A 24,234-nucleotide genomic window follows, 5' to 3' on the forward strand; every position below is an offset into this window, starting at 1 on the left:
CTGTTCCCACACTAGTGTCAGAACTTCCTGCCATCCTGGCAGTGCTGATTGGATAACAGTTATCTGGCGTAAGATGACTCCGGGAGCCATGAAATCTGTATATGTGGCTGCACAGCTTTTTTCCGTGAAAAGTAATGTGATATACACAACTGTTTAAAAGTTTGGGAAAAATACATTTAATTTTAAAATATATTAAAATAGAAAAGAGTTGTAATATTATTTCACAATATTACTGGTTTTACTGTATTTTTGATCAAATAAATACAGCTTTGGTGAGCATAAGATACTTCTTTCAACATTAACATTAACAAATCTTACCAACCCCAAACATCTGAATGGTAGTGTAAACAGTTGAAACATTCTTAAACATATTTTTTTATGTTCAGCAAGGAATAAGCAAAAATATGTTATAATAAAGAGAACTTAAAGGTTACAGCTGTGCACGTGGCAGTTATGTAACATTACTGCCTTAAATATCTGCTGGACTTCCTTTAGCATAGCAGGCCTGTCATTAAAGGCTATGGGATTTTAAAATTACAGCTCTAATATATCTTGGCGCTACTCTCAGTTCTGTGGTTAGGAACTGAAACACAATCTACAGCTCTACACATACAGAAAACCATCTGATATTTATCTAAAGTAACTGATTAATCTTTGCTACTTTTATAGGCTGTAAACTTACAAGCTCCAAAATCATGTTGGTGTCAAACGTGGTTCTCCTGTGCTTACTGGCTACTGTGAGCGGGGAAAAGACGCTCAGCAGCCATGCCTCCATGCTGGCAGACAACAGCGCCAATTTGGCCTTCAACCTGTACCACAACATCGCAAAAGAGAAGGACATTGAGAACATCCTGATTTCCCCTGTGGTTGTGGCCTCCTCGTTGGGTTTGGTGGCTCTTGGAGGGAAATCCAACACTGCTTCTCAGGTCAAAACCGTCCTGAGCGCCACTACGGTGAAGGACGAGCAGCTGCACTCTGGGCTGTCAGAGCTTCTCACTGAGGTCAGTAACTCAACAGCACGTAACGTCACCTGGAAGATCAGCAACCGTTTGTATGGCCCCAGCTCTGTGAGCTTCGTCGACAACTTTCTGAAGAGCAGCAAGAAGCATTATAACTACGAGCACTCCAAAATAAACTTCCGTGACAAGCGCAGTGCAGTGAAGGCCATCAACGAATGGGCATCAAAGTCCACAGACGGCAAGCTGCCCGAGGTGACCAAAGATGTGGAGAAGACAGATGGAGCCATGATCATCAATGCCATGTTTTATAAACGTAAGTCTTGGATAACTTTAGAATTAGGAGCAATTTGTAGATTCTTTAACTAATACGTGGCTCTGTTTTCTCTCCAGCACACTGGGATGAGCAGTTCCATCATAAGATGGTGGATAATCGTGGTTTCTTAGTGCATCGCTCCTACACCGTCTCTGTACCCATGATGCATCGCACAGGTGAGGCCGTGGTTAAAGCAGATCTAATCCTGAAACACAAAATGATGTGTATCTTAGTGCTTTGTTATTGAGGATTTTTTGTTTGTTTGTTTAAATTTTCATTAGAAATTATTGGGACAGTAGTATTGTAAAAGTAGTAATGTTTATAGATTTTTTGTGTATTCTTTAATGTTGCGTTCTTTAGTTTTAGTCAATTTTACTAGCATGCACTTAAGTCAATAAAAATAAAATTTTAATTTACAAGAAAGTGCAAAATTAAACTAAATCTTCAAATGAGTTACATATTTAGTTTTAAATATTTTATGTATTAAAATAATTATTATTTTTGCAGTTTGACACCTTAAATTTAGCCATTATTACTACATATTGATTAATTTTAGTTAAATGGAATGTAATTTTACTCAACAAAAACCAGATGACAACAAAAACAATTAAACAACAAAATTAAACTAACAATTCAAATATTTATGTTCATATAATTTTATAAATATTTTATATATTTAAATAAATAATAATTTATAATTTAAATAATGAATTTTGAGATTCAATATCCAGTATTTTGTCATCTCATATTCTTTAATTTAATTAATATATACAATTAATATATAAAATATTTAGTTACGTTTAGTTAAAAAAAAAAGTTTTTTTTTTTGTTAGATATATCTAACATATAAAATATATATACAATTAATATATAAAATATTTAGTTACGTTTAGTTAAAAAAAAAAGTTTTTTTTTTTTTATCAATTACATTAAAAAATTATAATAATAACAAATATCTGTGTTCAAAAATCCTGTGTGCCTTCGCAGGAAATTTTAGGCTTCCATCATTTGCCTTTACACATACATTCATGCTCTCTTTCAGGCATTTATGGCTTTTTTGACGACACAACCAACAACCTTTTAGTTCTGGACATGGCACTGGCCCATAAGATGTCGTCTGTGGTGTTCATCATGCCGTACCACGTAGAATCCCTGGAGAGAGTGGAGAAACTGTTGACACGTGAACAACTCAACACCTGGATCAGTAAAATGGAACAGAGGGCAGTTGCTGTGTCACTGCCTAAGGTCAGCGTGGAGGTCAGCCACAACCTACAGGTACAGACAATCTGCAATTCTAGCAAGCTATTTATTATTCTAAACTCACCTGTGAATTCAATTACTAATGTAACTGCTTGCTTTCTTGCAGAAACATCTCGCCGAGCTGGGTCTGACAGAAGCTGTGGACAAGGCCAAAGCTGATCTGTCCAACATCTCTGGGAAGAAAGACCTCTATCTGTCCAACGTATTCCATGCCTCCGCCATGGAGTGGGACACGGAGGGAAATCCACCCGATACAAGCATCTTTGGCTCCGACAAACTCAAGAACCCCAAACTCTTCTATGCTGACCATCCCTTCATCTTCCTGGTGAAGGACAAGAAGACAAACTCAATCCTTTTCATGGGCCGGCTGGTCCGACCGAAGGGTGATAAAATGAGGGATGAATTGTAATTTGCTCATTTAAATTTGTGGTTATGACTGTGTGTGTATGGAGATTTATGGATGTGTGTAAATGGTACACCTGAGTTCGTTCTATCGTCCATCTGTGGACCACCATGTGCTATCCGTTACGTTTACTTTGAAAAGTGACAAGTGACACAACTGCCTTATGTTTTTTTGTTTTAAAAAATGCAAATGTTCTTGACAAAGTATCGTAAATTTACACCTGAATCGGTTTCTGAGAAGTGCAGCATGCTTATATTAAGTATGATCTCCGTGAAATTCGCTATAAATCCACACGAACAGCAGTTTTGCTCAGGGGTTTATCTTTTTCCATTGCGTTTCGATTGCTGGAGCGCATAACTCACTATGCCGAGTGTTTGATTTCTAAAAAAGTCTGTGGATTTTGTTACACAAAGTGCCTGCGAGTTCACCACGCCATGCTGAAACATTCCTCTCAGAAGTGCACACTTGTGTCTGCACTGAATACTGTGTCTGCACTAGACAGTATGTGATATGAGCCCAACGTCTGTACCATTTTAAAGCTTGTTTTCACATTGCACCAAACACGGTTGTCTAAAAATGTTGGTTTGTTCCTCTTTTTTCAATAAAATCAGCATCACTGAGAGAGAACGTGTGTGGGTTTTTATTTACACCGTACTGCTTTTATGGTCAAATAGTTTGTTATACATCAGAAATAATAAGTGTAGTATGTATAAAATTTGTATAATGTTCACAGAATGCGAATTCCAAAATATTCAGTATATAATAGACCTTAAAGGCCATATTGAATTTAACGTGGATGAAAACGAGGTTCTGAAGAGGATAAACTATCAGTCTTTACAATGGCACGCTCTGTAAAGTATTTATTTTGTATTTTTATGCTATTTTTTATTTTTACAGCTTACAACTTTCAAACTGTTTTTGGAGATTTTGTCTACTGATTTTTTTTTATTTATTTTTTCCCTCAGAAAGAGGTTTGGTCAGCTGAGCAATGACACTAAAGTCTCTCACAGCCTCGAGCCTTAGTGGTCTACTCCGAATTTTCTTCAAGATATTTTTATATGAATTTATGCCACGTTGACTGTTTTTGGCATGCAAAACTTTGGCGACATCTAGCGTGATTTTCTAGACATATGTACTGATAAGGGAATGTGAAGCAACAACAATCATGATCTGGATTTATCTGGTTAGGCCGTACACTGAAACATATAAAGTTATTGTTCCTTCATCAAGTTTTTGGCGAGACTTTCTATTCAAAAGAAACAGGTTTGTCTGTATTCTCACACGTGAACTCGTGTTATCTGATTGTGCACACCTATGTTTTACCTTCAACCCACAAAAATGATAGATGTCGTTATAAAACAACTGCATTGTGGGTAAAAACTGTAAAAAATACAGAAATCGTCTAATATTCAATGAAAACAGCTAAATAATCCTATATCAACTTTAAAGGAAAACATCTCAAATTTCCCATGTTGGCCATATATTTCTAATAATTTTTTTTAAATAAAATAAAATGTTATGGCCAATATGTATTTTCTGTTTACCTATAGTAAAATGCTAATTTTGCATGTTATGATAGGTCAACAGTTTATGTACATGACTTTCGATGTTCACGAGTTATTCTTCAATACATTTTATGTATTTATATAGTAGTAGGCTGTCCTTTCAGCGATTACTTCGTTATATTGAGTTACAGAAGGCTGTAGTGTAACTGTTACCGCACGAAGGCCCGTTCAGATTGGATGGAGCTCTGAATCCGTTACCGTACAGGACACTCCTCCCTCCGCCTGTCAGACCGATCTGAGCTCCTCATCATGGCTCCGGCGGCGGACAGGCCGGGCTACTGGGGAACACCGACCTCAACTCTCGACTGGTGCGAGGAGAATTATGTGGTCTCGTATTACATCGCAGAATTCTGTAAGTACGTTTGAACGGTGGTCTTGTGTTCGCTACACGCGGTCCATTGTCGTGTAGGACGGTAAACACGGATATTAAACGGGAGAGAGGAGCGTTGTCGAACCCTACTATGAGAAGACGTGATACGTAATATTCATGAGGCAATCGTTCGCTATTGGACGGCTACGAGGCATCGTCATCATAGCCTAATTAATATTCATAAGGCCGTTCTTCTCCATTGGAAGGATTCGAAGAAACATCACAGTGGCGTAATTAATATTTAAAAGCCACGCCTTGTTCAGTTACAAAGCGACGTCAGCGTAACCTAATTAAAATTCATAAGCATTAGCCATAGTAGGATTCGTAACTGAGGCCAGCGACCCTCTGTCCGCGTTTAACTTGTATCACAAAGCTCAATAACAAAAGACATTCAAACAAAAGACCGGAAAGAGAGTGGAGACTCAGTGTGTGGCAATATTTAGGGAGGAGCTCGTGACGACGACACAGATTTTCAGTGAATTCAAAGAGTGTTAACAGAAAACATTGTTTATTTCCCACCACGTAGATGCTAATCGTTCTTTAATTTGCTTTAATTATAAACTGACTATGAGTGTATGGTCTGAAAATGTGAGCAGTGACTCGATTCAGAGCTGCTAGTGTGAAGTACAGTGAGTTGAACATGGTTATAAAGAGCTAACAGTGTAACAAGCAACATAACTTGTACTGTAAATATGCCAGATTTAGTGAATTTTTATAGGCTACTTCATAAATCTTACTATAATACTACAGCAATTGTGTGGAGTTTCGCTGGTCCCTGCATTACCAGCTGAAGATGGTTTGCAGGTCTTTGCTGGTACATTTGTTCTGATCAACCGAAAAGCAGATGATGAATAATAATAAAATTAAAGCTACATTCTAAGTTAAAACTGAAAAATGCAACAATTGTCTAACATTCAGTTGAATAATTCAGTTACAGTCATAATATTAAAGATTAAAAAACTGCAACATGTGAGATCCCAAATATGAAAATTGTGATGTGAACAAAATAAATGTAACAGAAATAATGAAGAATTTTTTTTTCATGGCCAATATAAAATATTTATAGGCAGTATTTGTTTCCATTTTCTTTTGTTGGTTTGTTTCTTTCAGACATACTCATTAACCTAGCAACACTTTAAAATGTTTATTATCATTAATATAATTAGAATGAGAAATCATATAATGAAGAAAAGAGAAAACAGCATTAAACACTAAGATGGTTTTCTGATGTAGTTGGTCCTCTCGCCTGATCAGCCAATAAGTACCCAAAGCCACTGTACTGTGTATGTATGTATGTATGGTACTGTATGCATTAATGTACCATCAGTATATTTTTGTAAGAATAATATAATATTTAAACTGTTAAAATTACATTACTTTCACAATACAGACCTTTAACTGAGAGAAGTACTGCTTCTTTGATTACCATATTGGGAACTTTAGTTTGATTGCTGATTATATACCATATATGACAGTGTTGAAGGACACAGTGTATGTGGCCATCACATCTCCATGTTGTTTGCTGAAGTAGATTTCAGGTCACTCTGATAAGTTGGTCAAAGTGCACAAAGTGATAGTTTGCTGTCCAGCGGGAACCTTTTGCCTTGTGAAGGAATGTGCTATGTTCAGTATGACAAGCCGTATATCCAAACAGGGAAACAATAGGACTGTACACACCGTGTTAGGGCTTTCTAGCAGAGGTTTAGTTTTCTTGGCCTCAGCAAAGAGGCACAATAGCAGTCTGACTGCTGGTGGTGCTAAGAAGCTGGTTTGGATGAAGTTCACTCATCTATTGTTCATTCAAGTGGAATTTCAGGGCAGTTTTTACTGTTATCATTCACAGAATAACTCAAATATGACTTATAAAGGAATAGTTCACCCAAAAATTTTAAGTTTGCTGAAAATGTATTCAGCCTCAGGTTTGTTTCTTCAGATTTGGAGAAATTTAGCATTGCATCAGTTGCTCACCAACAGATCCTCTGCAGTGAATGGGTTTGGACTCTCATTCTGACGGCACCCATTCACTGTAGAGGATCCATTTGTTAGCAAGTGATGTAATGTTTAAGTTCCCCAAATCTAAAGAAACAAACTCGTACATCCAGGATGGTCTGAGGGTGAGTTAATTTTCATTTAATTTTTGGGTGAGCTAATTCCTAATATTTAAATTCATTAATATAAAAACTTTTTTTTTTTGCTTTCTACAGGGAATACTGTCAGTAACCTGATAATGATCCTACCTCCCATTTATGGAGCCATTCAGACGTGTAAAGATGGTTTGGAAGTACGCTATGTGTTGTCCTTTTTAGGAATTGCTGGTAATGTATCTTTCATGTGATTTTATATAAACACAAACCTCATTTTTAAGTGACCTTTCACCCAGTTATTCAAGACTGTATTTCCTAATCAAGCAGAGATAAAATGTACCGTGTTTTATGTGGTCTCTCTTTTCTGTACAGCCGTAGGTATTGGTTCGTGGAGCTTCCACATGACACTACAGTATGAAATGCAGGTGGGCTTGACTTTTCTTCAGCCTTTCAAAGTGTGCATCTTGTTCCCAAGCACATGAAAGCTTAATTTCACTTTCATTTTATAGCCACAAAGTTGCTTCTCTAACGGTACATCCCCAGAGCAAAAGCAGTAATTCACAAGTGTCACACAAATGCTGTCAGTTTCTGGATTGTCTTTTGCTTTTAGTTACTGGATGAGTTGCCGATGATCTACAGCTGCTGCATCTTTGTCTACTGCCTGTAAGTTGACATTTCTTACACCTGCACACTGTCTGCCTTCAACTTTGGCCTCTGAACACTCATAATAAGCTTAATGAGGATCGGATGCTGTATTTGATGGACAGAAAATGCTTTTTATTATTAAGATTTTGGATTTCTTCTGTCATTCAAAAGTTTGGGGTTGGTAAGATTTTTGAAATAGTTTTTGAAATGTCTTTTATGCTCACCAAGGCTGCATTTATTTGATTATGAATACAGTAAAACCGTAATATTGTGAAATATGTTTAGTTACAATTATTACTTTATTTGATACAGATATTTTGTTTGTAAATTATGATTGTCTTTACTGACCAATTTAATGCATCCTTTTTGAATTAAAAAAAAAATAATTACTGACCCCAAATTTTTTAATGGTAGCGCATGATTGTATTTTTTGTTCGTTTGTTTGTTTATTTAATTGTTTGAATGCATATCTCACATATTACAGATATGAGTGCTTCAAGCAAGAGCGTGCCGTTAACTATTTGTCAATTACACTTTTGCTGACCTTCAGTATTATTGTTAGCGTGGTAAGTTTTTTCTTTGCTGTTCTAAATTTTCTAAAGTAGTATAGGGTGGGGCAAAAAAAAATTAATTTCAAATAAAATTAACAGCATCATTTGAATTAAATAAAAAATAAAAAATAAACGATCTTAAAATAAAATATTAATATTTTCTAATATGGCGTCTATATGATCCATATTATCCAGCATGATTTAAGAATGTTATTATTCATTAAGTGACCACGACACTTTGCATAAAAATGCTCAAAATAAAAATAACAATGGGGAAGAAGTGACCTAGAAATACTGCAAAATCTTAATAAATATTTCCTCTTTTTCATATTAAACTTTCATTGTTTTATTTTTTTAGAAACCCCACAACATTGCTTATTTCCTTTTTTTAAATGAATAAAATCCCAGATTTTCAATGCAGTCTCAGTCCCCACTCTTTATGTACTGTATATATTATTGATATTTTTAGGTATTTTTTCTTCATGCTCAGGAAGTGCATTTCATTTATCTTTTGCAGATTTACCTGATCTGGAAGGAGCCTGTGTTTCATCAGGTGAGGCCTAACTAAATATTTAATGCTGCATTAAGAACCTCTCTATTTTGTTTTATCCTACGTTGTCAGGTGTTTTTGAGAGCATGACAATGTTGTGTCAAAACAGCTTCTGCAATCAGTATTTGTTGTCTATTTCTATTGTTGAAAGGCATGACAGTAGGGTGTGACTCTGTTCATGCTCTTTGTTTAATACGACCAGTACAACACTGTCATGTAAAGCAAAATGATATCATGTTGTTTATATAGCAGATGGTGCTAAATACACAGGTTAACAACAGTTTTATTATTTCCCCCAGGTCATGTATGCCGTACTAGTGGCTTTCTTGGTGATTCGCGCTGTTTTCATAGTCACTTGGTGAGTGAATTAATCTATCACTTCCACAGCTGCATTTAAAGCTTGTTTTACTTTCTATGATGTGAGATATTTCCAAGTGAAACAGTTTATTTAGCAGGAAAAAACCTTTGGGAACAGTAGCCTTGGTAGCAAAAGTATTATTCCCATTCATTTTCCCATAGTAATTTAGAAAGTCTTTGAGAGAGAGAGTCTAGTGCACTATGTGTCCAAAATTAGATTTATTGCCCCCTCATAAAAATTCATAAAAACCCCTCATTTGCAATCTAATGAGTTTTTGAGGGGGTCTAGCTTCGTAAACTTTGTTAGAACGTCAGATAAAAAGTTAATTGATCAAAACAGACCATCTTTCTAAGATGTACAGCGACCAAAGCACATCTGTGTTAACCATTTTATGATGTGCACCTGCGCGTGTGAACTGTCGAAGGTTTAGGTACGGGTCAAAGGATGTGTGCCCTATTGAACCTTTTTTGTAACACATATCTGGTGAAGTTAAATGTTAGGTATAGTTGAGAATTGAGTATTTATAATCTATTCGAATGCGGTTTCAAACTGATGATCAGGATGAGATAGATAAAGAAGTCGATAACAACAAACATAAATAAATAGAGGCCCCACAAAGATTATGGTTTTAATAAGATGGTCTATGCTGTTGGAAAATCTTGTTTAATTTAGTTTTGTTATTTCTTTTCTCATTCATATATTTTTCAACCCTCAACACAAACATAAACATACACTGCAAATGCAAACAGGTACCCAAACACACACACACACACACACACACACACAAACAAACACTCAACACATGCACAAAAATAAACAACCACTCAACACAAACATACACGCAAAACATAAACACTCAAACAAACAGCCCTACAGTTAAATATTTAGACTTTTGATGTGTCATACAACCCTTTTACAAATAAAAGCTTAGAATCACACTGGGTATAACACTACAAGATGATGAAAAGCAGTATGATTAAACAATGATATAACTTTCATTTTAACATACGTTTTTAGATCTTTCAAACCTAAAACCATGATGAGAATTATTGAAGCAGGCAAATGATCCTCTGATTAACGCAAGACACGCAAGATTTTTCTTTATGAATTTGACCTATATTAGACTGAAAATTAGTTGCCATAAGGTTGTTTGCAACAAAAGTAATTCTATAAGGTGCAACAAATGTCTCTCAGAATCTTTACAACAGATTAGACTTCCTTTCTCACTTTAAAAATGGTATTATTAACCGCGGGGTTTAAATGTAGCATTTATTTTTTTTCACAGTATAATGTTTTATTTTATTAAAATAAAAACTGGTCTATATAGGTTTATTTGACTAAGATTTGATCAAATAACTGATATAAGAAACATGCAAATATTCGATATCATTGTCTGATGGTTTGTGATGACATAAATATCTTACTGATACAGATATGTTAAGGTGTTAAGTATCTGTAAAAATAGTAACGTTCACCAGAGCGACATCGCACTGAAGCGTTTTTTTCCCCACTAGTTTAATGTTTATGAATGAATTTAACATGAAAGAATATCGTTAATCTTGACAAACTATATATCATTTTGAAGGTCTAAGCCTCAAGCATCGACGACAGATCGCTGTTTTTCGATGGGAAGCTTATAAGGAATGTTTTTGCTACATTTGTGTAAGCAGTACACATCAAAACAGGCAGAATAAAAAAGCCGTACGTACCTTTATCATTGTAATAACGAGTCACAAACGCGTCCACTGCTGAAATCCCAGTTCAGTTAGAGAGGTAATGGTCCACAGAACAACATCCCAGCGAGCACTTTTAGTCCAGCGAAACAATAACGCTGTAATAAGGATGAATATTCCTTTGTTTACGTTTCATTTCTTCAGAGAATTATTGTTCGCGTCCGTTATGGAATAAATTACGCTCAAAAACAGCGTCTTGGTGGTAAAAAAAACAACACGGCGTTGTAGCATACAGTTTTACAAACAGAATGAGACCGTCCACGGAAAAAAAAGTCTCAGAAAAGCGGAATATAGATTATTTGAATTTGGCGCTCCCTCCTGCCAGCCATGACGCAGCCTATGACGCTGTCATCTGAGCGGGGGCGTAACTTAGCGATCTGCTTTTTACATAAAAAAAACTTTTTTTTTTTTTCTTCTACATTTTTTATATGTGTGTGTGTGTGTATTGTGTGGGGAATGTGGCCGTATCTGCATGATTATAATATGTATGGACGGACATCAGCGTGTTTATTACCGACTCTATGACGGCTATCACTGTGATTCAATGATCAGCTATTATTGATTATATGGCCCATCTGTATGATTATCATCTGAATGGAAGCACATCAGCGTGTGTGTCTCTATGACCATGTCTGGCAATATCACTTCATGTCTGGCAATCAGAATACTTCAGTATACATACTATATACAAAGCATTTTTTTCTATTTTTTTTCCTTTTTTATTACTCAAATAATTATTTTTGTATTTTTTTGTGCTCAAATAAATCTCTCTATTATTTTATAGTTATTTTCATTATGCAGGAACATGTATAATGACTAAAATAGTTTGTATAATTCTGCAATCCATTTGGTGGTTATTTTTCCTCAAACAGGGGGGTGGGGGGACTATAAATAGTTTCAGAAAAAATATTTCAGGAATCTAATTTTTCATGGTATCTTCTTCAAATTTGAAATATGAACTCATGAGACATGTGGCTTTCGATCCATTACTTTTCTGGATTGCTCCAGGACTTATTTCATGTATTTGTATATGAAATAAAAAAACATTCAGTGTGGAAAAATATTTTTCAAGGCACGTCAGTGCCTATAACTTTTTATCTTTTTGAGCATTATCAACTCTGGATGATAGATAGTAAAGCCCAGAGTGTCTTCTTTCCAAAGATACCTAATTTGTTTGTGTAAGCACACTTTGTCACGAACTGTTACCATTTTAATTTAGGTAGGTTATTTTCACCTGCGAGGCCCCAAATGGGGGCGAAGGTTAACAGGTTTTAAAAAGTCATCTCTTTTAGCTTTCATGTAGGATTTGTGTCCACGTTCAAGTGGTTTTTGTGTAACAGAATCCTGAGACAAATGAAAGTAAAATACGTGAAAGGCTTTTCTCTTTAAGATATTTGTAATGACAGACTAAAAGCTTTATAAAACAATTGAGTGTATGCATTTCTCTCGTACATGTATACAGTAACCGGTGAGTACACGAACCAGTATTAATACATAACCTCATAAATTCAGCGTGATTCTATCATATTAATCAATAATAAAAAATAAAAAATAGATTTAATTTATATACCATATCTGACTTTCTCTTCAAAACACAATACACTTTCTTACAATTTTTTTAAAGGTGTTGAACAACCGGTTTTGGGGGAAAACCATATAGTGTTGTGTTTCTAAGTTAGGATGCTTGTAGTTAATCACATCTTTAACTAAAACATTTTTTATTCAAACTCTCTCACGCGCACACACACACACAGCTTTCCCAGACAGCCGCAAATTGCCAACAACATTCTTAACTTTGTTATCAAGTTAATAATATTTAAAAAGGAACGATCTTGTATCTTATCTCCGATACAATAATGTAGTGTAAATGTCTCGAATGAAGACGCAATATTTTATTGAATCAAACAAATTTGCAGAAATATTGACTTATATGACCAGCAAAAGCTAGGAGACAAAGTGTATAACACCGTAAGCGTAAGGCCTAACAATTACAGTTAGGTGGGGGAAAATAAGATAAGGATGGGGAAACCGCGGTAAACTAATTCAAACAGAAAGAGCGCGCAAAGTCATGGAAACTTACATTTTTTTCTGGTTTCAAAGCATAACGCTATGAAAAACTTTGCTGTTTATATCTCACAACGGTGTGAGGAGACCTAGAACAGTAGCGCCGTTAAACATGTAGGTAGATGAAAAATGTTAAAGAATACAGCTCTGATGTGACTTATCTCATTAAACAGTTGCGTTTGCTGACGAACTATTGGAATTTATGACATGTTAAAACGCGCCGGTATATTGCAGATGAGGACAAAAACTGCTTACCCCACGTTTTCATTAAAAGAAGAACAAAATATTGAGACATCTGTTTTCTGGGGTCAGATTTTAAAGACAGAAGTCTAAAACGTCACCGATGCACGTCATAAAATGGTTAACACGGATGTGCTTTAATCGCTGTACATCTTAGAAAGATGTTCTGTTTTGATCAATGAACATTTTTACCTAACGTTCTAGTTAATTAATTTTTATGAGGGGGCAATAAATCAAATTTTGGACACATAGTGCACTAGACTCTCTCTCTTCTTTGTTAAAGTGTTATGAGCTATGAACCAAACTAACCAGCTATGAGGTAAATCACAAATTACAAAAATTAAAAAAAATACAGGACTGTGTACCTAATGGCTTTAATGAGAGAAAGAAATACAGTCCCATTAAACATTGTGAATGACTGGTAGAGATTTGTTTGGAGAATGATGTGTAATGTAGTTTTTCTCCAGGAAATTTGCTGTTAAACACAATTATTTAAAAAAACTATTTGAAATAACATGGGTTGACGAGTTTAGCTAAAGCAAATACCATCGGTTAACCAGCTCATATCTCACAGTAAGTCTGTCTTTATAAATTATCATTCAAAATCAATTCCCCTATGGAGAAAATGAATGGGATATTTACATCCAGAACCCTATTGTTGCACTCTATTGATTGGATTTTGAAAAGTGGACATTCCCTACCAGAATGTAGCCAGATCTGAATGTGAGTTTGCTAAAACAATGTCTGTATTAATGTATATTATGATTAATGCATTTGTACAAAGATAAATAAGTGCATTAACATCTTGTCTGTGCTTTGTAGGGTGTATCCATGGCTCAGATCCCTCTGCTTTACATCATTAAGCGTCTTCCTGTTGGGATTCGTATTATGGAACATCGATAATATCTTTTGTGACTCTCTAAGGTGGATCTACATTTACATTATGTTTATGCATTTAGTATCATTTTCATTTTAGTCAACTAAGGTAACATTTTAGTTTACAAGAGTGCTAAATTAAATTAAATATGAAAATATTAAATGTTTTAAAATAATTACAGAATGTCACATTTTTTTATTAGCCATTTCAACACATACATGTTTTACCAAATAAAAAGAACAGCACTTTTAGAGTTCATCCCACTCATTGATGTGAGCATAAGTATTGGGACAGTTGAACATAAGGCAGATATAAAAGATTAAAAGCTATTATTTAGTTGCAGATCCCTTGCGCACAATCACAGCAGTGAGTCTGTGACCCATAGACATCACCAGACTCTTGAGCCCCTTTCACACTGCACGTTGGTCCCGGAAAATTGCCGGAGTGCCTTCTGTGTGAACGCAACCACGTTACTGGGGACCTAGTAACATTGCCGGGTTCAGTCCCGGAACGAGCACTGTGTGAACAATGCCGTAAAGGCTGATCGTTATCATGCGACTCCTTTACCGGGTGTTTTGAAGGCAGATCAAAGTTCACACAACGAAAAATGTGTAAACTGGAATGAAGCAGCGATCGGAGCTCCTCACTATCCGTGCTGAAGCTGAAAGCCGTGCGTTCGCCAGTTTAGTTTAGTTTTTTTTTCGTTCGCCAGTTTAGTGAAATGGTGCGCGGCGCATTATACACGTCACATGAAATGTCACGTGTCTTTACGGGATCTTTACGGGTTGTGTGTGAACGCACGCACAGATTCCGGAAAATCACTGGCAGTGTGAATGAACCAAAATCTAACGATCCGGGAACAATTGCCGGAACACATTACCCGTGTATTTTCCGGAATCTCTGTGTGAAAGGGGCTTTGGTCTCATCCTTTGAAATGCTTTTCCCAGCCTTTAATGCAGCCAATTCCAATTGTTGCTTGTTTTGGGGAGTTTCTGCCTTTACTCTTCTCTTCATCTGGTGAAATTCATGTTCAATCAGATTTAAATCTGGAGATTGACTTGGGCAATCTAAGACTTTCCATTTCTTTGCCCTTATAAATTCCTTGACTGAACTGGCAGGGTGTTTTGGGTCATTGTCCTGATGCAATATGAAGCACTTCCCAATGAATCTGGTGGCATTTTCTTGAATATTGGTAGGCAAGATGGTTTTGTACCCTTCCAAATTCATTCTGCTACTGTCATCATACATTAAGTCATCAGTAAAGTTGAGAGGGCCTGTTCCAGAGAGTCAGAGACAGCCATGCATACCCATGCCATGACACCACCTCCACCATGCTTTACAGATGAGGCTGTATGCTTGGGATCATTTGCAGTTCCATTTTTTTCTCCACATTTTTGCTTTCCCATCACTTAGATAAAGGTTCATCTTTGTCTCATCGGTCCATAAACACAGTTCCAAAACTCTTCTGGCTCACCTTTGTGCTTTTTTGCCAACTCTAATCTTGCCTTTCTATTTTTGGTGCTGGTCAGAGGTTTGCATCTTGCTGTGTAGCATCTGTAATTCTGTGTCAAAGTCTCCTGAGGACAGTAGATTGTCAGAACATTACCCCAGCTTTCTGGAAGTTGTTGCTGATTTTACAGACACGTCTTTTAGGATTCATTTTCACAGCTTTTATGATTTGTCTGTCATCAACTACTGTTGTTTTCTCAGCCGATCAGGTAGTTGTTGGTTGCTGGTGGTTTCCAAACTCTTGATTTCTCCATGCCCTTTGTTTTTGCTAGAGCTCTAATTGACTTCCTCTTTTCTTTTAGCATCCAAATTGCTTGCTTTTCTCTCAAAGTCAGCTCCCTCATCTTCATCCTGGTTTGTGTGTGTCATCATCGAATGCAACATTCAGAATACAGAAGTAATGGATATAACTGATACGACACGTTCCCTGCTTTTAATATCTGAAGAATTAATGCAACAGGACACAGCTGATCACTTAGAAAGACCTGTGAGGCAACTGTTCAATACTTATGCTCACATCAGATAGAGGGATGAAACTCTAAAAGTGCTGAACTTCTTAGCTGGTAAAACATCTATGTGTTGAATCACCCAATAATAAAATGTGACATTCTGTATTTTTTTCTCATACTCATCTTTTAATCATATTTGTAAATCTCTTGACTCCGCAGCCAACAGAGCAATTTTGTCTTTACTGTTCCAATACTTTTGGAGGGCACTGTATGTATGTATATATATATATATATATATATATATAAGAATGTTTTGTATATTTATATTACTTAGATCTGTTGTGTTCTTGAGTTGTGTTCTGTGGTTGACCAAGCAAAATGAGAGCAGATGAAAAACAGAAGAGGTCATTGTTTGTCACTGTTTTTGGTTCAGAGCCACACGGCAGCAGCTGCCCCCTGTGGTCGGAGCGGTTACGCAGCTTCATGCCTGGTGGCACATTCTAACAGGCCTGGGGTCATATTTACACATACTCCTCAGGTACGTAATTATGAAACATTAAGTAACTTAAATGCATGATGCATGTTGCATATGCTTATTTATTTATTTAATTTGTATTTAATTTTTTTGTCATAGTCTTCAGATTCGCTCAACCTACCTCAAGCACAGACCAAAAGTGAAGTTTTTATGTGGCGTTTGGCCGATGCTGCACATTGAATCTCAGAAGGCGAGTTGAAAGGGACCTGAGAAGAGGAAGATGGACCAATCACAGACCTCAGACAGACAGAGGTCCAGCCAATGAGCTTCAGCGGCAGCAGGAAGTGACCAGTGGCTGTCAGTTTGCTTCCCCCATTCCTTTGTTCCCCTTCTCGCTCCGTTTGCCAAGTGCATTACCGAGAAAGCTGCCAAACGAAGGAAAGCTTTTATCTTTATTATAGGTTAGATGAGAGGTTTGTGGTTTTGTGATTTTGCTCACTGTAATATGCATAGAAATTGTCCTATAAATCAGAGGGTCTCATTAGCGAGAAAGAAGCGGCCAAAACTAGGACTTGGTTCCGGCTGGTATTTTTTGTTGCCATCATGAGGGAAACTAATATAGCTTTGGATCATATCTAGTCAGTTTGGCATCTCATATTTTGTACTTGAACTTAATGTAGATTATGCAAGATTTTACTTTTATCTCTACATTTTTAGAGATTATGAAGGTCAAATTAAGCAGATCAGAAAAATTAATGAGTGTTAATAAGTCGGGAGTAAAGTATGAGCTTTTTCATCCTGAAGATGGGGATGAGATATTACTGTAACGCATTTTTACTGTAATAATGGTCAATGTATTCAGTGTGTTTCAGAGATACAGTAGCATGTTACATAATCGTTTCCATGTTACACATATTACAAAATAACATTATTAATTACAGTAGAACAGATTTACAAACGTCATGAATTGCTCTGCAAATTTAAGTCACTAAATCAATGACTCACTCATTAAGCCACTCAGAATGAATCAGCATTTTTGAACAAATTGTTCAATTAATGAGATTTGTTCCTGTGTTTTGAACAAATCAGTTGATGAGTGGCTCAAAACACAATTGATTCAAGGACAAATCGGAACTTATAGTTGTATAAAAATAAATAGTTAAGTGTGATTGTGCCCTTCAAACATTTCAAGCCCCTCATGTCACCAATATGTAATTTAATTGATTTAATTTATTCTCATTTTAGGTAAACTAATTATGAAAATAGTGTTAATATGAACATTTTATGAAGGAATTATTATGAGTGCTAATTAACATTGAGCCAAGACACGCTGTTACTCAGTTGAGAGTAAATTGATTAAAATCATATAAAACCTTACTATTATTAGTAAATGAATGTCTCATAAGCTAGATAGGCCTATCTATTATATTCTCCCCTCTAATATGAACTCTCTTGAACTGCCACTGGCTGCGCTTGCGGTCAAAACAACAACAGTGAAGTGTGGTTACATATGAAAACGTGTAGACTAATAATATTGATTCGTCATTTGTTTTATGTATTGTGCCAAGTTAATGGTTCAACAAGAACACAATCATCTCTATGTGAAGCACAGTTGATAGAAAGAAAATCTTAAGCAATGTGGTGAGGTGTGAGGCACAGTGTTCCAGATAAAGCTTCGGTTGGAGTCGCATTTGTACCACTGAGGGTGCCTTACATTAATCTTTAGTTTATTCCTTGTTGCCTTGATGTTCATTATATTAAATAACTATGAATTACATATTCCATCACATATCTAATGATTAGAATAAAAGTAAAAGGTCAGCATTTTCTCTAAGAGTACAAACGAACTAACAACAGCAAAATTACTGCCACTATCACAGCAGTTTAGTGCCTAAATCCACTGACTTAGATAATAGGCAATACATTTTTGGACTTCTAATCATGCTTATGACTGAAATGATGAGTTATAATAATGGAATATTGTGGCTACCCTTCCCAGCATTGCCCTGTAAAGGCTGTGTAATGATTTATGTATATTATGTGTTTTGTGATTTTCTTTTTCTTTTTTTTGACTCATTAAAACTTATGTTGCCAAAACATTAAACATGGCTTTAATTAAACATGGCTTGTTTGTCTGTAAGCAGAACACTTTATATTCATATGTAACGTTCCTATTTTTGAACGATTACATTGGAAAGTAAGAACATGTTGACAGCTTTAGAAAACATGAATATTTTTGAATTACTTTAAAATATGAAATTATTTTTAACATATTTAAAATAACATTTTTGCCTGTGCTGTTATTAAACTAAAACCTAACTTAACCTTAAAGGTGGGGTATGTAATTTTTCAAAAACGCTTTGGAAAACTGAATCAGGGCCGAGTACCAAAACAAACTTGTAGCCAATCAGCAGTAAGGGGCATGTCTACTCATGATGTGGAGGAGAGAGCGTTAAGTAAACAGCCGAGCCGAGCGACCGGGTGTGCCTCACATATCCTTGGAAGTGAAGCCGCGGGCTCTTTGATCACCCCCTGGTGGCTGGCTGCAGTACAGGTCATAAACCCCGCCCTCTCCATGTAAAAGAATGGGACTTGAGTCAAAATAAAAAAATTAATTACACTTCCAATACAATTTTCTGAAATTGCAGGAGTTTGGCCGGGAGTTTGATACCGCGGCTCCACCTCACGACACTACTGCGCAGACTCTGGCTCCAAACAAATCTCTACTGCGCAGACTCGGGCTCCAAATGACGTAATTTTCTCAAGATGGCAACGGCCATACTGAGATGCTTTGGCTTCACTTTTCTATAGTGGAAGGAAGCGGAGACGCATCGTCCATCTTTGTTTACAGTCTATGCGAGCAACAGAAAGATCGAGATGGCGGATAAAAAACAAAAGAGGAAAACGTCTGCGGAACGATAAGGCAAGAAGTAAGACCCGTGTAAATATCGAATCGGCTTTCCAGTGCTGGAGAAAACTCAAAGAGCGGAAGGCCTGCGATCGGATGCCGAGGTTGCTTTGTTTCCTCTCGTAACACCGTGTCTACAACGGACGTGCCGCAACAGCTAAAGTCTACCTACACTGGAAGCGATAAAGAGACCGTTGAAAATAATTTGTGTCAACACGTCATAAATAGAACGTGGCAGCAGTTTTCTGTCGGGGATTTGTCAAACCGCGCAGCATCCAGTGTAGACAGCATCACTGATTATAATGACTTCTATAGAGCTTGGCAACCGACGTCACTGCGCAGTGCATTCTGGGACATAAACAAGAGGGTGCTGCCATATTGTGAAGCCACATCGGGCGAGACCTAAAACAACCAGTTAAACAATGTTGAAAAGACGATTAAATGAACAAAATGTATCATATAGAGACAAACTTATACCGGATGCAAGAAAACGGTACTTGGAGAAGACGGCATTGATCGGAAATTAGGATCCGTATGAGGTGTCTCCAAGACGATGTACTCGAGGCCGCGACGATTTGCCTCCCCTGGCATTTCCAGATATTTTTGTATATTTAGTCTGTGGTGCGAGTGCTTATACCGAGGCTCAGTTTCGTAATTTTAAATCTTTGGAAGCCCACGTTCAGTTCACAAATGGCTGGGTCCATGACTTGGAAGCTTACAAACCGGCGAGTTGTGAGAACACCGTCGTTCGTACAAAGGTGTGTATCATCTTGCTTACCTACTCCCTTTGCCGCAATGTCGACAGAATAGTGCTAAGTTATAAAATGTACAGGAACCTATGACTACTTCTCGGGAACAGAACAAAATGAGAACACATAATCATTTGCTAAGTGAAGTTTATACACTTACCTGAATGAAAATGCCTGGAACAAACTTTCAATGATCTTGGGATGTCTGCGAAGAGTATGTCCGTGCGTCTTATGGCGTATATACAGGCCATCCGTCTCCGCTTGGTTACATCGGACACATGACTCCCTTCATTCTGTTTCCAGGCCGGAAAACAATAGAAAGTCCGCTGTCTAATTTTTCCCCCCGTCGATCGTGTTAACGGACATTACATCCAACAACACAACAGGTTCTTCCCATGATTAAAACTTCCTCGGTGCGTCACAACAAGTGGCCTCACAAAATGGCGATTTTTTTCCAATCAGTCACCATGGCGCTAGAGCCGTGACATCACGCCCCCATACCCAATAGTATTTTGTCACGCCGCTGGCGTCCGGTGTAGAAACGGTGTAACATTGGTTTTGCTTTGTTTCACAGAACTAATCGTTTCCTGGGTTGCGTAGGCTACATATACATTGATAGGCGGAGCTATCAAATATCAACATTGGCTACCAGAAATCGCTTACCCCACCTTTAAGCACTTCTAATATACAGTGGCATTAGTTTTAAATAGGCTATTAGGCTATAGACGTTGTTTTAATAATTCAGCAAATTGAAATAATGTACTTGATCAAATACAATAAAACCATCCTTTTAATTCCACAAATTCTTTATTTTATGAACCTAAACGGTTTGTAAACACCCCTACATTTCTAAAGTTCATATGTTCATATGTGAGAAGGCTGTCACATTAATAATATTTATTCAGTGTTTATGCAAAAATATGCAAATGTATGTTTGCTAGAACTACATTTTAAATATGAGTTCCTACGATTAATGAGTTCAGGTTGGAAAGGTAAAACACAACAATGGCAGTATCAGTGTTGTAACAATAGAGGGCGCCACCATAGTGAACTCCATCCTACATAGCTGTGCACACATACAGCTGTCACTGAGTCATGTAAGACAGAGATTCTGTGAGTCATTTACCTCCTTGGAAAATAAGCATGTATGAACATCTGGAGCTCAGACGCTCAGGTAAACTGGGGTATTCTTCACGACGTCAGAGATTTCAGTTGCACACATGGCTTCTGACTGTATAAAAATGGGAAACCCCTTGACATCATCAGGATACCTAAACCTGACATGAGATAGTAGTATATGTTTACATTTATTTAGAATAACATTTCCATCACAATTCATTACATATAGTTTTTATCACATCAACTGTGATTAAAAGTATAGTGAAAACTACATCAATGACAAGTTCAAATGACAAAAATATACATTTTCCACACAGTATACACTGCCCTCCAAAAGTTTGGAAACACCCCTGGCAAAGTGTGGTTTTGGACGATATCATCATAAATCCTTATCATTTTTTGGTGCAAATACATTAAAGTAGCTTGACATTATCATTGAAGACCAGCAATAAAACATAATAATATATACATGTCAAAGTCAGACATGCCCCTTTGCCAGCTGTGACGACTGGTTACTGGTTTAAACTTTTCCAAACTTTTGGAGGGCAGTGTATTTACATTTATTGTATTGTTTGTCATGTTATTTGTCGATTAAACACATCTGAACAGGGTAAAGTGGGTAAATCTGTGTTTAATTTAGGCTACTTTTAATAAAAATGTATCTCAGCTGTCCTGAGACTGATCAATGAATCATTTATGCTCTTAAAGCTCAGGCAATGTCAGATTAAATGACATAAACTATTAACTATAAATAACTATTTTCTCAATCAAAGATTGAATTTGTAAATGCGGTGAATGTAAGAGAACTGCTGTGTTTGCATTTTGGGCATCATGCGCTTTTTACTGCAACCAAAAATTAACATTCACGCTCACAGCTTCAGTGAGTCATTGTTTTACATTGTTTTCACAAACTGTGGGAAAAAAGCTGCTCAGATCATAGGAGGGTGAGACATTGTTTGAATAGTATGAAAGTGCTAAACACCATTCCGAAATTATTAACCATCATAGCAATGCTTAAAGTGTATCAAAATAATTTAAAAATTAATAATGAATTTAATTTAAACAATAACCCACATTATGAATTCTAATATGTGAATTCAGGTCAATTGGGACATTTTCCCAGTCACCTCAATGGCAAAAAAGTGTCCCAGTTTTACTTAATTAACCCCTAAATAGAGGGATGGGGGGCATAACGAGAAGCAGTTAGCCTCTAAACTGATACAGAAACATGCACATACTTTATAGTACATCTTTATGTCTCTGAAATATTTAAACGTTAAAAACTATATTCAGAATGCCTATAAAATGTAACTTAAAAAATAACCCATATTGTGAATTCTAATAACTCAGAACCAAAAACCAGAATCAGAACCAGCCAGTCTATAAATTCAGATGGAAGTATTTTATTTTAACATGAGTGATCCCTATTGGGGAAAAAAACATGTTGTAAATACAAAAAATCCCTGACTACATCCTGAACCACCAGCTTTATGTGTTACTAACACTATTGATAATACTGATAATGGCAGCTGCAGAGGTGGTGCCAGATTCTGTGGGCAAAGGAAGCGATGACAACCTCATTTAGATGAGCTGTTTGCAATATTTTTGCTGAGATTAGACAATCAGTGACAGATGAGTGCATCTGTGCTTAATTTATACTCTAGAATCCCAGAGTCATCTGAAACACTTCTGATAAACAGCAGTCACCATAACTGCGCTGATGTTTGGGGAGAAAATTGCAGAATTCTGCATAACACATTATGGTGAAATGTCTTAATTGGAGCTAAGAGTACATGATAAACATGCATTGCAACATACAGAACTTGGTGGCTTACAGGAGTGCAGCTGTAGATGCCGTGTGGGTTTGGCTGCATTATCAGGCTTTTATGACAGTGTTAACTACTGTAGATCATTTGGTGAGATATAATGTGAGTCATCTGAATAGGCCTAACTAATTTCCTATTCCCAAATCAGATTTACAGGCCAAAGTCAACAGTGTTGTCTTTACACTGCAGAAGCACAGAATAACGTAAGCTAACCAAAAATGTATTCAGAAATCCACTTACAATGGAAATCTGGCAAGGAGGCAAATGTAAAAGTGTTTTGTTTGGGTTTACAAACTGTGAGACAAGTCAGAATTATTTTATTTCTGTTTTAACAAAATAATTTTTTTTTAAATTTATAAACCAAAACATACACAGAGGTGGCATTTTTTATATTTAGATGTATTTAAATAGGAATAACTGTATATGGATCAAAGCAGAAAAGCATATTGAGAGTCTGAGACAGGCTTGTCAATCAAAAGTCCATTTAGAGACCATTGGGAAGTAGATGCGGACTGAATTAAAACACAGTATCTATTATACAAGGTGTTGGGTTTTTCATATGACTGATTTTCAAATATTTTTCAAACATTTTTGTCCCTTTTGCTTAAAAGTACAATTTATGTGTCTTTTTGTTTTGTTAGTTTTTTTTGTCTGTTAAAGTGGAAGATGAAATGCCCTTGATCTTCTAAGATACATGTGTAAGTTACTATGGACACTGGATCAAAATTGTACTCAAAAGTGAAAATAAACTAAATATAGCTTTAATGGCTAAACTATTTCCAAATTTAATTGCATGCATTTAACTTGAACAAGTAACTTATTTTCTCAATGTTTTAACATTTTAAATAATCAGATATTATTATGTCATTATGACCAGGAGTAAAAATTGTAAGGTGTAAAAGTATGTTTTTTAATAATAATTAGTAAGTATAGTAAGGAAATGCAATTTATCATGAACCTTACACCCCTGATTTATTTGAGTGGCTAAAGACTCAAATAAAGCAGGTATCAGAGAAAAACATTTATTTCATAATGATATTTCCTCCCATTTTAAATTCTTATTATCCAATGAAAGGTTAGATTTTTGTGATTTTTTTAAATAAAAGATCAAAAGGATTAACAATGCAGATTAATTTTCACAGCCTTCTTTGATCATATTTACCAAGGGTGCCGATATTTTTGGCCATGACTGTATATGCAGGAAGCTGTATATGATGTTTCAAAACA

General features: G+C 36.2%; 2 protein-coding genes and 1 long non-coding RNA gene across 3 annotated transcripts; 2 read left to right on the top strand and 1 right to left on the bottom strand.

The window, feature by feature from the left end:
- Nucleotides 1–155: 155 nt before the first annotated feature.
- On the bottom strand, nt 156–4,980 carry LOC306865988. Its single transcript, XR_013783913.1, has 4 exons — nt 4,654–4,980; nt 2,597–2,854; nt 2,350–2,424; nt 156–1,477 (listed from the first exon to the last, which is right to left on the bottom strand). It is a non-coding gene; the product is annotated as an uncharacterized lncRNA (long non-coding RNA).
- On the top strand, nt 696–3,560 carry serpinh1a (serpin peptidase inhibitor, clade H (heat shock protein 47), member 1a; the record flags this gene model as incomplete). The annotated part of the gene is made up of 4 exons (XM_079410911.1): nt 696–1,272; nt 1,350–1,448; nt 2,315–2,547; nt 2,639–3,560. 4 exons carry the CDS (start codon nt 696–698, stop codon nt 2,939–2,941), a joined length of 1,212 nt encoding a protein of 403 aa, XP_079267037.1. The 3' UTR covers nt 2,942–3,560.
- LOC306865987 (alkaline ceramidase 3-like) lies at nt 4,727–18,522 on the top strand. The gene is made up of 10 exons (XM_079410912.1): nt 4,727–4,852; nt 7,075–7,185; nt 7,327–7,379; nt 7,565–7,617; nt 8,084–8,165; nt 8,668–8,703; nt 9,000–9,058; nt 13,918–14,019; nt 16,364–16,468; nt 16,565–18,522. Exons 1-10 carry the CDS (start codon nt 4,750–4,752, stop codon nt 16,662–16,664), a joined length of 804 nt encoding a protein of 267 aa, XP_079267038.1. The 5' UTR covers nt 4,727–4,749; the 3' UTR covers nt 16,665–18,522.
- The last annotated feature ends 5,712 nt before the right edge of the window (nt 18,523–24,234 follow it).

The sequence above is a fragment of the Barbus barbus genome, assembly GCF_936440315.1.
Source record: "Barbus barbus genome assembly, chromosome: 47".
NCBI lineage: Eukaryota > Metazoa > Chordata > Actinopteri > Cypriniformes > Cyprinidae > Barbus > Barbus barbus.